This window comes from Phoxinus phoxinus (genome assembly GCF_949152265.1).
Source record: "Phoxinus phoxinus genome assembly, chromosome: 3".
In the NCBI taxonomy this organism is placed as follows: domain Eukaryota; kingdom Metazoa; phylum Chordata; class Actinopteri; order Cypriniformes; family Leuciscidae; genus Phoxinus; species Phoxinus phoxinus.
In genome coordinates this window covers 40,287,995-40,303,985 of record NC_136878.1, presented here as the reverse complement: position 1 = coordinate 40,303,985, position 15,991 = coordinate 40,287,995, and the positions used below count along the sequence as shown (strand labels likewise).

At 37.1% G+C, this 15,991-nt stretch overlaps 2 protein-coding genes across 12 annotated transcripts in view; both read right to left on the bottom strand.

The window, feature by feature from the left end:
* The window catches only part of clip2 (CAP-GLY domain containing linker protein 2), a 51,667-nt gene extending 40,105 nt beyond the window's left edge, over positions 1-11,562 (bottom strand). For 7 of the 8 annotated variants that reach the window (XM_079606783.1, XM_079606784.1, XM_079606785.1 and 4 more), the window contains exons 1-2: positions 10,836-11,246; positions 9,981-10,204 (exon numbers count right to left, since the gene is read on the bottom strand). In XM_079606783.1, the coding sequence (XP_079462909.1) occupies positions 9,981-10,095 (115 nt within the window). In that variant the 5' untranslated portion in view covers positions 10,096-10,204; positions 10,836-11,246. Of the gene's footprint in view, positions 1-9,980; positions 10,205-10,835 lie in introns of all 8 variants that reach the window. The other variant, XM_079606790.1, reaches the window with a different exon arrangement.
* A 578-nt stretch (positions 11,563-12,140) lies between these two features.
* The window catches only part of rasa4 (RAS p21 protein activator 4), a 52,279-nt gene continuing 48,428 nt past the window's right edge, over positions 12,141-15,991 (bottom strand). For all 4 annotated transcript variants that reach the window (XM_079606557.1, XM_079606559.1, XM_079606558.1 and 1 more), the window contains one exon: positions 12,141-14,305. In XM_079606557.1, the coding sequence (XP_079462683.1) occupies positions 14,178-14,305 (128 nt within the window). In that variant the 3' untranslated portion in view covers positions 12,141-14,177. The remainder of the gene's footprint in view (positions 14,306-15,991) is intronic.

Genomic DNA, 15,991 nt, shown 5'->3' with positions numbered 1-15,991 from the left:
CGCACTGCCGAGGATGGCACAGTTGTCGGCGCGACGGGAGGATGAAGGCCGAGGCGGGAGATACCCAGATAGCAGACCGATGTCGATTCAACGTTGATTTTTAGTTGTAAAGGTTAGTATCAATCATCAATCAAATTTCAACGTTGAATCAACTTCAGAACGTTATTACACCGAAAATAAAACATTGATTCAACATTGAAATGCGGTTGAATGGCGTGTCTGACGTTGATTCAATGTTAATTCGATGAGCAAAACGATGTTGTTTCAATGTCACGAGAAACGTTGTTTCCACATTGATTCGATGTCAGTTTGCTATCTGGGTAGTCTGTTCGGCCCCATTCAACAGTAACAGCGGATTATCAGAGCATCCCAGTTGTCTCCGACGAAAATGTATAAAACTATCCCGTGTAAAATGATCACTACAGAGGCGGGTTTTAGTGGTGATCCTCAGCTCTCCATCAAGGTGGCTCTTCACAAAATTAATCCACCTCTTCTTGATGTGATCGTTTTTAGGAAATTTAAATAAGGACCGATCTGTTTCGTACATGATCGCATCCAGGTAGTAGCCTACGCATTTCCGTGACGAAGGCATAGCTAACTAGCAAACTGTAGGCTGTAGTAATAATAATAACGTTACTGACAATAACTCGCGATTGAGCGCCAAACTGATGCGAATGTGCTCTATTTATATTGTTAGGGAGCGAACGGCAGGGGCTCCAGTACGTCATCAAGTAGGGGCGGGGCCAGGAGCTCAGGGGCTCCAGTGCGTCATCGAGCCCCCGTTTTAGCCCCGCCCAAAAAATCCGGAAAATAGCAATGGTGAAAAACTGTTTAACGGTCTAACTCCATAATACAGTACTTCGCAGTTCACAGTCTTTGTTATATGTTTTAGCAATACATTTCTAACATTTATAATGCGTTTAGATTTTTTTTTTAGAATTGCCTTTACAGGGACTTTAAGCCCAATTTATACTTCTGCGTTGAACTTAAGTAGCTACGTCATCGGCTGAGTGTAGCGCATGTACCCTTCAGCGTACCCATGCACCTCTCCAAAAATGTAACAACGCGTCAATTCTACACGGACGCAAGCCTTGTGATTGGTCTGCTAGAACCCCTCCCTCGGTTTTCACACGCTCCCTCTGCATGAGTAATTGCGCGTCAACGACGCAGAAGTATTAAAACCAACGCGTTGCCTACAGCGTAGAGGCTCCGGCGTAGGTCCGACGCAGAAGTGTAAATTGGGCTTTAGTCACAACATGTTTTTTGTAAGGGACCTGAAAGATTTAAATCCCCAGTGAAAATCGTTAAAAAAATAATTAAAAAAAACGCATTGACTAATTTTGTGTGACATTTCAAAAGAAACAAGGATATTTACTTGGGACAGTGTAAGCTGACGTTATTGACTGGAAGCTGGAGATAGATAAGTCCACGATAAATACATGAAAGTAACCTGAGGGATATTGAAAAACATCCATTTTGAGATTTTACAGCATTCACAGTATTTCACAACATATGTTGTCAACACTTGTTACACGGCTCATTTAACGCATAGCATCAAATGAGTACTTTCATCATTTCGCTCATGTCTGGATGTCACTGCAGACTTCATGCAAGGCTGAGCAGCACGCTAATTTATGAACGAATCTGGGTCAGTGGGATTTGCAGTGAAATAGTTTATGAACCTGAGTATCTTTGCACATGTGCCGCTTTTGACACATGCCACTTACCCGATACCGCTTGAAGGATCCAGTGATGATGTGCGAGCCACGGCTCATTTAGCATGTGTTCAGTCAGTCTTTCATACCTCAGTGTATGTGTGTTGGGTGGTATTGGTGCTGGGGGAGGGGGATAATGACCGCTTTTGTCTCAATTGCTCCAACATGTTGTTTGACTCATAAACATGGTGTTTAAAGATCTCTGATATGAGGCTCATCAGTCAAAAAACATCCTGATTTAATTTGCTGATGTTTAGAAATGGTGAGTACCAATACTGGGACGATTTGCCTCGTCAGAGCTGAGAGACTGTCTACGTCGAAAATTTTGGATGTTATTCAAATAGTATTGAGGTCAGCAGTTTACCACACAGAGGCAGACATGTAAACGTCAGCTCTAATGGAAATATATAAACAAATCATCTTTTTGGCAGAAAACAGGCTAGAAAAAAACTACAGTGGCAGCTCAACTGTATTTGCTTAATGCTCAAGAACAAACATCATTGGTTCTCACAGGTCAAGCAAGCATGTTTAAGCTTCCATTTACCATATAATTGATGTGCTCTATTTGTGCTGATGATAAAAGAATAAAAGCTTATATTAAATGTTCATCATATACAGTGATTGTGTCTCTTCAGAAGTTTTGATTCAAAAGGATTACTTTCACTGTTTTCGTGAACTTTTTCTAATGGAAATCACTTTCAATCGGAAATCACTTTCAATTGACGGACAGAAATCTCTGAGATTAGTGTCACTGCGGGTCAGGCAAAACGAGGAGAAGAGGCACTATTATTATAAACAAAACAAAGAAGATAATTCACAAGAATAACCACAAAGAAGATCATGGGAGAAATACAAGTGGCAGCACAAACAACACAAGTCAAAGAACTGAACAAAGAGAGGGCTACACAGGGCAAACTAATGATGAAAACAAGGAGCAGGTGTTTGTTAATTAATGAACCAATGAGTAACCATAACAACCAAAGAAAACATACTTAACAGCCATGACAACAAAAAGAAACACAAGAAACAATGAGAAACAAACCAAAAGTAAATTGGTGCATCTGAAATCATATACTGTCTGAGTAGGTAGTAGGTACTACATTTGAATTTAAACTTATTTCACGACCGTTAAAAGTACAATAATGTAAGAATTTTGTAATAAAATATCCAAAAATCACTTGCACAGTGTGATATATTTTCCATCCCGGAATCCCTGTTCACTTGTCGAATGTCACTCACGTAATATCCGCGTTATCCCTGGTTTCCGCTCGTAGTACTGCCATAGTAACCATGGCGACAGACGTGGACAACTGCGTAGTGCGTAATGTCTAGCTGCACCCTGTTGTTGTTTTATTCAAACATTATGGACCATGGCAAGCAGACTTTGGGAAAAAAGGAGAACTAAAACAAGGATCAATATCAGCGTGGCGTTTGAGATGACGAGAGCTCCACGTCCGTGACAAACTTCGACTTGACAGAGCTCTTACATGTACTTTATTAGACAGGTGAGCAAATGTACATAAAACTAATCAATGTTATACAGCTCAACATGATGAAATGTTAGAATATGATCTATGTTATTTTAATGTTGATCTAGCTTACTGCTATTCTCATATAGGCAACAAACTAACACATAGAATAACATAACTTTCAACACACTGAAATGCAGTTTAGTGTGATAGTGTAAACCAAGTGAAACAGCGCTGCATTACCTCATAAGTTTAATTCGTCTAATAAACTGACCTGTGTATGTAGTAATTCAGCACTTGCGGGTAGTTCGGTAGAAATTAAATGTCCTTATTCCTTTATATCCGTGGGACTCGCATGTGGCGCTGATATAGATCTGTCTCTTATTAGCAATCACGCCCTGCTTCATATCACAGTCAAGATAAAAACATCAATGTATTCACTCATCCATAAACATTATTAGATCCATTGGCTTGATGACAAGTTCCATAGTTCCGCAGGAGATTTTGCGTCATCACCGTACGCCTGTGTTATTGTAAGAGGTTAGCGACCCCTAGCGGTGCAAAAAAAATGACATATAGTATCTTTAAAAGAGTACTTTCTATATAGTATTAATATGGGTACTATGATATGGGATCAGTCATTTAAAAGTTCATCTATTGCCAAAATTACTAAAAATAATCCATTAAAATGTGTCAGTTAAAACAAACACGATGAATGATGCAAAAGATTTCACTTAGATTGGTGTTTTTAGCATGCATTGTGAAGTATTTCAGTTCCCAGATCATTTCGATTTAATTTTAGCGAGTGAAGAAAGCTTGCATCAATCTGTTCTGACAATGTTCCCTGACTATAAGGAGTGTTTTTCCCACAGGACAATGCATGTCACACACAACCAGGCCAATCAAGGTGTGGATGGAGGACAACCAGATCAAGACTGTCATGACCAGCTATTGAAAACCTCTGGAATGTGATCAAGACGAAGATGGAAGGTCACAAGCCATTAAAGAAAGCCAAGCTGCTTGAATTTTTGCGCCAGTGACCAGTTGCATAAACTGCTTAGACTAGACTTAAAAGTTAGTCATCTTTTTTTTCTCTTCAAAACTGGTCTTAAATTTTTTAAGCCAGTTACATAAAAAAGTAGTTCGGTCTAATATGAATTGTAAAAGTAAGACTGATTACCTCTTGTTGCTCAGACACAGTTTTGCAACTGGCCATAGGAGTGGCATAAAGTCACCCAACATAAATGTAAAAGACTGGTAAGAGAGCATCCAAGACGCATGAAAGCTGTGATTAGATTAAAGGCTCTAAATTAAATTTGGAAGAAATGTTGTCAGTAGTTTATAGAATAAAACAAAAATGTGCATTTTACTCAAACACATACATATAAATAGTAAATCCAGAGAAACTTCTTTTGCAGTGGTCTTTTATTTTATTTCCAGAGCTGCATTTAAACTTAGAAAGTATTACTCTTTTGTTTTTCTTTTCACGTGCGGGTTCATTGTTTCACTAGCTGATGACCCATTACATTCCAAAATGTCCATTACACATTAGTGCAGCAGTAAAGCTCACTCAGCGCAGTGCAGTGAAAAACAAGCGGAAAGAGTGTGTCTGTGCATGTGCCGGGACTCAAAATAGGAGCACACGAGCACTACGCTATGTTAGGGAAAACTAGGTCCATTCAGGAAGTCCTGGCCCATTGCGGGGCTTGAGCAGAAGCTCTGGTGCATTGCTTGCCCATGTGGCTGCGTTGCTACGGTAACAGTAGATCAGCGAGTGTGTGTGTGGGGGGGGGGGGGGGGAGTGATACAGGAAGAAGAGAAGAACAAGCCTCACTTCACCATTGTGCCTGCACTCCTCCTCCCACCATCTCAATCCCACCATTCAGCAGCACAAGCTAGCTAACACAATGACCCCAGCTCAGCCTTTAACCACCCCCTGCACACACACACACACACACACACACACACTTCTTTCTCAGAAGCTCTTTGTGGTGTCTTTGATAACTCCTCCACCTCTAAGACTCCCTCTTTTTCTCAGTTCAAAATGGAAATGTATCTCCTGATAACAACAAACTTGGATTCATAATGTGTATAACTTTCTATAGGCTGTTTTTCTTATCCCATTTGATATCCAAGTACAAATGTAATTAAGTGTAATTTATAGGTTGATTCCCTGCTCTGCTTATCCTTGAGCATCCTGACCAGCCAAACCCAGCAACATTGACCCAACAAGCAATGGTTTGACTTTAGTGCGGGACTATTTGTTTGATCGACCAATGATAGACAAGAGGAATGTTCATACAACTAGGTTAAAAACATGTTTTCGCTATTCTACTTGAAATGGTAACACTATTTGAATAAAGTCTGGACCATATTGTGTGTTCTAGCCACAAACTGCCCACTTAGACAGGAAGGTATTATTTGACTGACATGTAAAATGACCAATCTTTATTCTATCTTTTAACATGTTATATTGGCATGTACAGATTTTTCAATATGAACACTGATGTAAAAAGAAAAATCTCATGGAAGAGGTCGAACTGAGGGATGAACTCTATACAATAATTGTTTTTCTTGTTCTATCAATTTTACCCCTTAGTTTCCTCACCGCAATGAAAATGTCCATTTACAAATGCATCGTTTCGGCGGAGGAATGGGGACAAGGAAATATGTCTATCTACACAAGATGCAATTTCGGCACATTGCTTCTCTGATTCTCTCTGTTAAGTCAAGCTTGTAACATGAGAAGAAAATGCAGAATTGGCAAGTTTGCTTTCATATCATATCTAAAATAAAACATGGCAAGAAAAACCTTACTTTATGCTGCTAACTTTACTTATCAAACAATTCAAGGAGTAGCATCCTGAAATTCAATCTTGTTAATACAAGCCTCAATTCCCCCTCAAATGAAGAGATAGCTCTGGATGATAGTATGCTGGAAAAGATCAGTCTAAATCAGATCATTTTGTCCAAATTGACCTTATTCTGGTGAACTGATGAAGATGTGCGAGTCCCTGACTTGCTAATTTTGGTTGTGGCCAGCCAATCAGATTGGAAGCCATTAGCCATTTAAGTCTGTATCATCCATTAGACAGCGTGTAAATGGTCCAATGGTGGTCCTCTGAGGCTGAGAGAAACAGAGAAACTAGACTAAAGAAACTAGAATAAAGAACTATGTGGCACCATTTTAAAGCAAAACTGCTGACCAAAGCCTTCATAAAGATTTAATACAAAATGATTTGGCCTAAAAACATGACGTCTTGTGTCTGAATCAATATGCTACTCATTTCCTGTGCCTGGACTGCACATGTAAGAAATCTTGTGGGAAAACTCTAGTTTGGGGAGTGTACAGAGCCACAGTCTGTGGGCGGCTGACATGTCTTTTGACATGACCAGAGAGTCATACATGGATTTAATCAATTAAAAAAACATTTTAAGGATGTTTATATTGTTAACCGGTTCATGCATTAGTATGGTTTACAAAATTAGTGCTCAATTTTGAACTTAACATCCAAATGCGGTGAGAAATTATTTGTTTTTATTTATTTTTAGATGTTGTATATTGACCAATGTATGTATGTTTTTGGATACCATTTTAAAAATAATTTGTTTGAGTTTGAGAATATTGATGCGACAACGTTATTTGCCATGACAGTCAAAATAATGATAAACTGTTTCGGTTTGTAAAACACTGCAAAACTCTTAATCCACAAAAGGAAATTATTTTACCAACTGATAAAAGATCTATCAATTAGCTTAAAATGCCACAAAATCATTTAAAGACTCTAGTTTTCTTTCCTATGTTAATGCATTTCCTATTGAAACTGAAAGGATGGATGAAGAATATCGAAAGCCCTTACTGTTTTAAATAGCAATACATCACATCCAGCATCTATTGATTTGCTACTTGATGTTGGTCGCAGATGGGAAGGACATTCTCAAACTAGAAGGCATTTGATTGGATGAAAATCTTTGTAGTGCAACATGAGTCATCAATATTTTGAGTCTGTTTACAGGAAGAGAAAAACTGTACATTTTAACTGTGAACTTATTCCAAAAGTGTATTCGTCCATGTTTAATAGTATACTGGATGATTTCAGCTTAATTCAAAAAAGACTATTGAATAGAAAAAAACATGTCATCTGTAATAAATTCAATAAATGAACTGTCATAATGTATGCCATTTTATAGGGTGTAGCCTAGAATATTTGTATACTTAACTATTAACTAACAGTTGTTAGCACCATTAAATACTTTCATATTTAGATTTTGTTTTGTTCTGTTAAATGTTATGCTGAAATATCAACCACCCAGGTGTCTAATAATCTGTTCTGTAACTGTGATATGGGACTTTTTGCTATTTATCAGCTGCTCCTCATTTATGATAATGAAAGTGCGTGTTACTCAGGACCTTTCATTCATGTCATCCACAATACTGAAATAACAAGTCAAGGTAAGTGATAATGGATTCAAGTTAAACACACACACAGCTCATACAAAGCAATACACATGGTCAAAGATTTCGGCATGAAAGTGTTTTTATGAAACCTCGCTAAAAAAAGTATTAGCTGAAATACTTTGAAGTGCATTCTTGGAGTCACATTTTTGTCACAAGCACACACTCTTCTTCTTTGGTCCTCGAGAACAGCCAGAGAAATATGATCAATGCTAGTGCATTTCGCTCGTATCACAGACAGGCAGTGTTAGACCACAAGACACAACACATTATTACCATGGGATGAATTTTTAAAAAAAGACAGGTTACCACGTTTCACCTACACAATTATACATATCATGAGCTGTTTTCGTTAAATGGACAACACATGCTGTTAGTACAGATCAAAACGCTGATATAGAAAGAGTTTTGCGCAAAATGGCTTTTTACACTTGTCTTTAGGAATCACATGTGTGATGACTTCTTTATTTGAGCAGCAGCACAACTCCTGATTTTCACTGCACTTCCTGTATGTGTGCGTGTTTTACGAACAAAGCATTCCTGTCTGCTTGAACCATGGCACTCTTCTGGGTGACACACAAACTAATGTAAATAACATGGTCTGGTCTCGTCGTGGCTGGATGTGAGGTCGGCCACATCACTGAGGCAGGGATTAGCTCACTGTGATTTATGTAACTAATGTCTGTGTCACCAGTGTCAGCGCTTGTCATCTGACTCGAAAGATAATTAAGCACATTAATCACCATAAACCACAACTCGGATCAAACTGTCAAGAATTAAAGTGATCTACACCCATTGATCTTCTCAAATGGTCTACCGTTTTGTATAAATCTCACATCTAGTTGAAGAGTAATCAAATTATGCTACACTACTGTTCAAAAGATTGAGGTCATAAGGTATCCTAACATGGAATGTTCCATTTAACATTCAACAGGCATACATAAATACAACAGAACAAAAATAAATATGAAATAAACAGTGATTTTAAGGTAGTTCTACCAGTAGTTTTCAGGAACAAAGTGATCAAATGTAAAAAATATATTCTTGATTGTATAAATTAAATATAAATGAATCCTTTTTTAAGTTACAAAAGTTATTGGTTCAGGTTAAGAGTAGTGAGCGATTATTTGGACTTTTGTTGATTGATTCACTTTAAAACATACAGCAGCGTAGCAGGTATATTAGGCTCCTGTCACTTTAAGAGCTGCCTGGATCCAACTTACTGATACACAAGCGTTTTATTTCTCAACTGTTTACACTCATTTAAGACTTAGCCTAACTAACTATGTTTACAAGGATACTCGCCAAGACTGGCATTTTGATATAATTTTGTGTGAATTAGAAGAAGTGAAAGAGAACTCAAAATCAACATTTGCGCTGCAAATTTGGATGTGTGAGCACACAAAAATTATCACGCAGTGAGTAAAATTGAGTTATCTTTTGTGTCTTCTTGCGCTTGAATATTTCAATTTGCAAGGTTTAAAAACATGAGCAAAGGACAAACTTTTCGTGACGATGCGGCACTGGCCCGATAGGAACCATAGTTCTGTCGATTGTCCCGAGCGTCGGTCACGCTGGCCCTGGACAGTCCTTATCAGCCCTGGCTTTTCTATTTTAATATACTTAAAAATTTAATTTATTTGTGCGATTGCAAAGCTGAATTTCCATTATCATTACTTAGTCTTCAGTGTCACATGATCCTTCATAAATCATTCTAATATGCTGATTTGCTGCTCAATAAACATTTCTATGTTATTGTTATCAATGTTGAAAACAGTTGTGCTGCTTATGTTTGTGAAAACCAATGTATTATGTAATATTTTAATGGTAACAAGTTCACTTACTTTAATAATTCATGAATTACTTAGGCTTGTTCATTATAGGCAGGTACACTTAGCTTTGTTTAATGCATTTTATCATGCACAAATCCACCCCTTCCCCCATTCATAAAAATAAAAAAAATCAATGGAGAACAATGTTGATATTACCTATAACTAAAACTATTAAAGTAATTTTCAATCACTGAAATAAAAGCTCTGAAATAAAATTAAATAACAAATATTAGATCAAATTTAAACATTTTATAAAAATTAACTTTAGACATTTGGCTTTGGCAAATAATTACGAACACTGAAATAAAAATAAATAAAAAACTAACAAAATTACAAAAAATTACAAATATAATAATAAAAGCCAATTCAAAATATCAATAAATACTATATATATAATATTGACACTGGTGCAGTAATGACTGAAGATTCTGTCTGGTCCTAGTGACGGGTAATATGATGAGACATATCATTGCTCGTAGAGGGTCCGGACTAAAAGAAGCTGACTTACTGTCTTTTTGAGCCGCAGGACTGGTTGATGGGCCAGCAGTTGTTCGTCCCACTGGACTGGAGTGTTTAGGGCCCCTGCCAGGGATCTTCAAGCCACTGGACTTCAGCATGTTCATTATGTCCACTGGAGAAACTTCAAGTTTCGCAGCTTACTAAGGTTTTTCTTTATAATCGAGGCACTAAATGTGAGGATGGCGGATATCCTTCTCCATTCTACCTGTGGGACTGAAAACAACCATCATGAGCATTCAACACAAACAGTGAGGCCAAGGCCAATACACGGATCCTATTGACTGGCTGCAATTTGCTAAATGAATGGCCTTGCATGGCCCATGTCAGTTCATTAACAGGATACTAGCTGAGCCACAGCATCAATAATGTGATGCTTCAGGGCAAAGGAGGACACACAAAAAACACATTTTATTGTTTGAATGAAGCTGTAACAATGTAATCGACACTGACAGACTATACACGCGTTGTTTTCGCTAATGCAATATTTCCTAAGTGATAAATCAGTAATTTAGCAAGGTCACTCTCGCATATCTGTGAAATGAAACCCATTATCCAGTGAGGTCGGCAGTTTCGACATGCTGTCACCACAGCTGCCTTCCAAACCCCAAATTAACTCCGTTAAAAACTCAGTACCTGAATTCCACTTAAAAACAGAGATTAATACAGCATGAACCGTATAATGTATCCTAAAAGAGACGGAAGTTTATTGTGCTAGCTCATTTCTGCGCCGTAGACTCTGCTGCTCTATTGTTTTGGCTCTTCACTGCGGCGCGCTCGCGACCCTCTTCACACGCCCCTGTCAAGCAACACAAACGCGACCCGTTCTCACAAACAGCACTATTACCTTATGAAGTCCAAATCCTGTGAATTAAAAAGAAGTCGGTGCCGGCGAACTTCAGATGAATCTGTGCAGGGAATCAGGGATGGCTCACTCGGCTTCCCGGCATGAGATTTGTCAGCGTCTGCCACTCCCTTCGCTCCGCTCTCTCTCTCACTCTCTCTCTCTCTTTCTCTCCCACACGGATGCGAAAAATATGGATGCTGAGCTAAAGCTGGCAGTGGGAGTGGGACGGGATGCGAGGTTCACAGGCACCGGCACATTTTAGGAAAGCTTTTTTACACAAATGTCGAGAAATGTCCTGAAGGTGTGTCAGCGGTGAGCAAATGGTTCTTGAATAGAATAGATGAGGCTCATTAAGCAGGAGGGGTAAAAAAGCCTTCAGGCAGGGGGGCCGTTTAGAGATGTCCGATTCGCGAATCGTTCGTTTGAGTCGAATCTTTTCAATGAATTGGTTGAACAAAACCGGTCTTTTCGGACATTTTTTTCCGGATTTGCACCGATAAGCAAAAATAAATGATAGTAGCGATCACACTGGACATATGTTTACGACTTGGCTGTAGGACAGTTTTTTCAACACAAATGCGACCCAGGGCTGGTTTAAATAAATAAATAAAATGTAATTACATCGTGCAAAAATCAAAACATGTCAATTATTTAGAGTTGTTTAATGTAAATTCGATTTTAAGTTGTCACCATATTTTATCTTGGCTGCAACAAATTCCGGAAACTCGAAAAAAAAGTCCAGCTGCTGTGGAATTTATGCATTTCCGGTCATGAATTAAATGAATGAATAAAGACCAAAACTGCCCACAACACAGGCACATTATATTGAGATTTTTTTTAAAATGTTTTTTTTTAAGATGGTATTAAATAGGCCTACATGTGCTGTTTTATGATGATTTTTTTTTATTGCAAGAAATTAAACAGCACTGCATTGAAATACAATAACATAAAAGGAAAAGGGAGAAAGAAAAATATAATATATCATATAAATATTAAAAAACGACAAATCTCAGCAAGGAAGACATCAAGTCTAAAAGTCTGAACAAAGTTTAAATAGCCTATTTTTAAATAGCTACAGTTAAAGTGTGATACATAAAAACTATTAACATTAAAACTATTATAAAAACAGATTTATACTTTTTGAAAGTGTTAAGGTTTTCAAGAGTCCCACGGATATTCCTCAATGTTAGACGAGAATATTTACATGCATTTAGCAGCCACTTTTATTCAACGCAACTTACAAAAGAGGAGCAAAAGCAATTTGTCAAAGAACAGAAAACAGAGAGAAAGAAGGAGAGATGTTTTAATTTCCATGCCGTTTTTATTGATTGCTGCATGAACACACTTCCACAAACATGTTCTTGGTCATGAGGAAAATAAAACGCTTAAATGGCTTTAAAATAGGTGAGGAAAAGGTCAGAAAAAGTAGAACAAGATGAAGATCCAGCAATATTACAGTATAACCAATTCAATTTCAGGACAGGAGGAAACAATCATCAGCTGGTTAGTTATTAAATTCCTCATAATCAGAAATTCTTGCATGCTATTCCCATTTCGAAATAAGCATCACCTCTGATACACAACATAACGCAGAGCTCAGCTGTACTACCTAAATAAATTTCTCCAACCAGTCCCTCCTCTTTAGCATGTGAAATAATAGTGCCTGTCTTTAATAGAGGGGAGTGAAACACAATAATGTGTTTCCATCAAAAGAAAACACAGGGAGAGGAGAACAGACTGAGAGAGGTGGAGAAAGAAAGAAAGAAAGAGAAAATAACAGAGCGCTGGTCATGTTTCAAATGACTACTGAAGGGAAACAGGAAGCACATTCTTTCTTGTAAACATAAGGCACCACTTTAACTGACACATTATACGCTGTAAATGCAAAACTCTCAAAACATCAGTCTCAAACTAATAAGAATGAGAAATGAATAATACATGAATTATTACACAATTTAATTGATAAATACAAATAATAATACTAATGTGATCCAAATGTTTAAGTAAAAAGTACACTCGATTCATAATTTACAGTACATTGCCCAAATACTGTCACCTGACTTGATCACATGCTCAGTGATTATGTTAAATAATTTTTCATATACCATAAAAAAACAATTCCAGTTGTATTTCCTCAACACGGAGTATCCAAAGCCATAAACACTTTCTTCCATGGAACACAAAAGAGATATTTTGTAGAATGTGCAAGACTTACATTTATTAACACAGGTATCATGTGACTTAATGCAACTGGGCAGCATCAACAATATCAGCTGTTTTCTGCGCAAGAAAGAAAAGCATACAGGTTTCAAGCAATAGGAAGGTGAGTGATTGAAGACAGAGAGTTGTGATATTACTTGATCAAACAATTAAAGTCTGAACTTACATTATGCATTGTGTTTGCTAGAAATTTGTCTAGAGCACATATTTTAAATATGTAAAAATTTGAAACACCATCCAATAGAGAAGTTCATGATAATCTTCTAAAACTAGTTTCAACAGTCTTGTATTTACAAGCACTGCTACACTGTGACCGAGGGCTGAATTCAGCTTTCCAATAAGTAACACTGTATTGCCACCTAGTGGAGAATTACTATCACCATATTTTAAGAAGTTTTTTTTTTTTCATAACAAAAATCACTATGAACATTTTCCACGTTTTTGTGTTACACAGTTTTTGTGAAATGCACAATGCGCACTTGTTTACTTATCACAAAAAGACAGAACATCAATACATCCAAAACATGACACGTGATACGAACAAGGCATTGAGACAGCAGGAATGGCAGTGTTGTATGGCATTTAGATCCAAGAATAAACTATTTCTCCCCTATAGATTAAAAAAAAATATTAAAAACAATCATCTTTAAAATCTATAAACATTTTAATCAAATTGATTTCATGTAAAAATTGTACAAAGGAAGAGCTGACATGCATACAATTAAATGAAAGAAGAATGGTGATTAATACCATTACAAAGGAAAATCAAATATAGCATGTCTGAATGCATGTAAAACCTGCAGAAAATGCCAACAAGACACTGTTTTTGAGTTTCCAACCTACTGGAATCATTGCAGTAAATTGAAACTATCTGAAATTCAGCTTACCTTAATACCAAATACACACCACGACTATCCTTAATAAAGGGATTGTGATCACAGCCCTCTAAATATCCATCTATGCACCAATAATCGGTTCAAAAGTTCAAGAACACGTGAACTAATCAAACTTACAGCTCTTGTTTTCTTGTCTATGTGTCAAATAATAGCAGGCTCTGAATCCTGCGCTCAGTGACTGAATGACACTGTGAATTATGAAATGCAAACCAAAAAGTCCCTTTGTTTACGTTTGTAATTCCAAGAAAAAGTTTTTATTCTTCAGTCGTTCCTCTTCCTCCACCGCGGCATGTGCATCATGTAGGTCCTGGAGAATGCTGAAGAGATTTGATAGTCCATCTGCTTTCTTCTGGTCTGTAAGATCAATGCATTGATGTCAGGAGAACAAGTGGTTCATTAAATGGAAATGACTGTTGTTTATATATTATTATTATAGTATTTTCCTCACATTTCATTTTAGGTTTTAAAGTCCCCCTGTAGTCAATAATTGTATCCTTTAAAACTCATCTTTGATCACCAAAATGATGTACAAAATGATAAATGCCAATTATATATTTAAACTTTTAATATGCAGATTAGCCCCGACTCTACTCACTCATCGTGATTGACGTGATTGGTTACAAGGTAGTTTGTGACGTCAGAAACACCAGCGATTTCAAACCGCGTTTTTAGTTTACTGCAGTTTATACTCAACATAACAATGGCGTAAACTTGTGAATTTTGACATGGTTTGTCTTAAAGCATATTAAAAACACCACTATAAACCACATAAAAGCTTGATTTTCACCCCAGGGAGACTTTAAAACTTTCGTTATGTGCTTTGGTCACACTTCATTTTTTTTTTTTTTTTATAATTTTAACATCTATTTAGCTTTATTTTTATTTCAGTTTTAATCATTTTATCAATGCAATTTGTTAGTAATTGCCACAATATTCACATTTCACCAAAACAATTAACATCGAGACACAAATAAACCTATATTACCAAAAAATATCAACTATGCTCATAATAGGCACATTTTTATAATATCACATTAAGCAAAAATGTATCATTAAGTCCCATAGACAAAAACACGTTTAAAGAGGGTCAATCCAGGAAAAGCAATTCATGATTTATTTGTGGAGATTATTATTACCAACATATGATTATACTCTGTGTTTATAAATGTGCTTGCACTTGACTGAAATGTTGTAAAGTATTTTTCTAGTGAGATTTATACATTTTTATTTTATATTGCAATTTCATCCAACACACATAGTCAGGTCAGGTGTGCATGGCACTAGGAGTACTCCGACTTAAAGTGTCCCTTTCAGACATTACCTTTTATGTAGTGTGTTATATAGCTGTTTGTGAATGTAAAAGGTCTGCAAAGTTTCAAAGATCAAAGTGCACAACAAATAAAGTTGTTGTCTCCCAAAAGAAATAACCGATTCTGAACTTCCAACACATGCTGTAAGCGATAGACCAATCACAACAGACTGGGCCATCTGACCAATCAAGGCAGAGTGGGCTCTGGGAAGGGACGGGTTTAGAGAGACTGAATCTTTTATCTAACCTACATGTAAACCCATTGTAGGAGACCTCCAAAACAAAATCAGGTAACTTTAAAATAGCATAATAGGGGCACTTTAAAGGAACACTCCGACTTTTTGGGACTTTAGCCTATTCAACTTATCCCCCAGAGTTAGATAAGTCCATACATACCTTTTTCATCTCCGTGCGTGCTATAAGTCTGTTTGACGCACCCACCGCTAGCCTAGCTTAGCACAAAGACTGGATGTAAATGGTTGCAGCTAGCATACTAATCCAAATAAGTGACAAAATAACGCAAACATTTTCCTATTTACATGTTGTGATTTGTATAGTCACAGAGTGTACAAAAAACAAAGTCACATGAGACACAGACATATTTTAACTGTATAAATACTGGGAACTATATTATCTGAAGGCGAAGCACTGCTACTTGGGCGGAGTGATAACCGCAGCACCTGAGACTCTCAGCGCTCTGAACGAACTCTCTGCTCCTCACCACGGCGCGT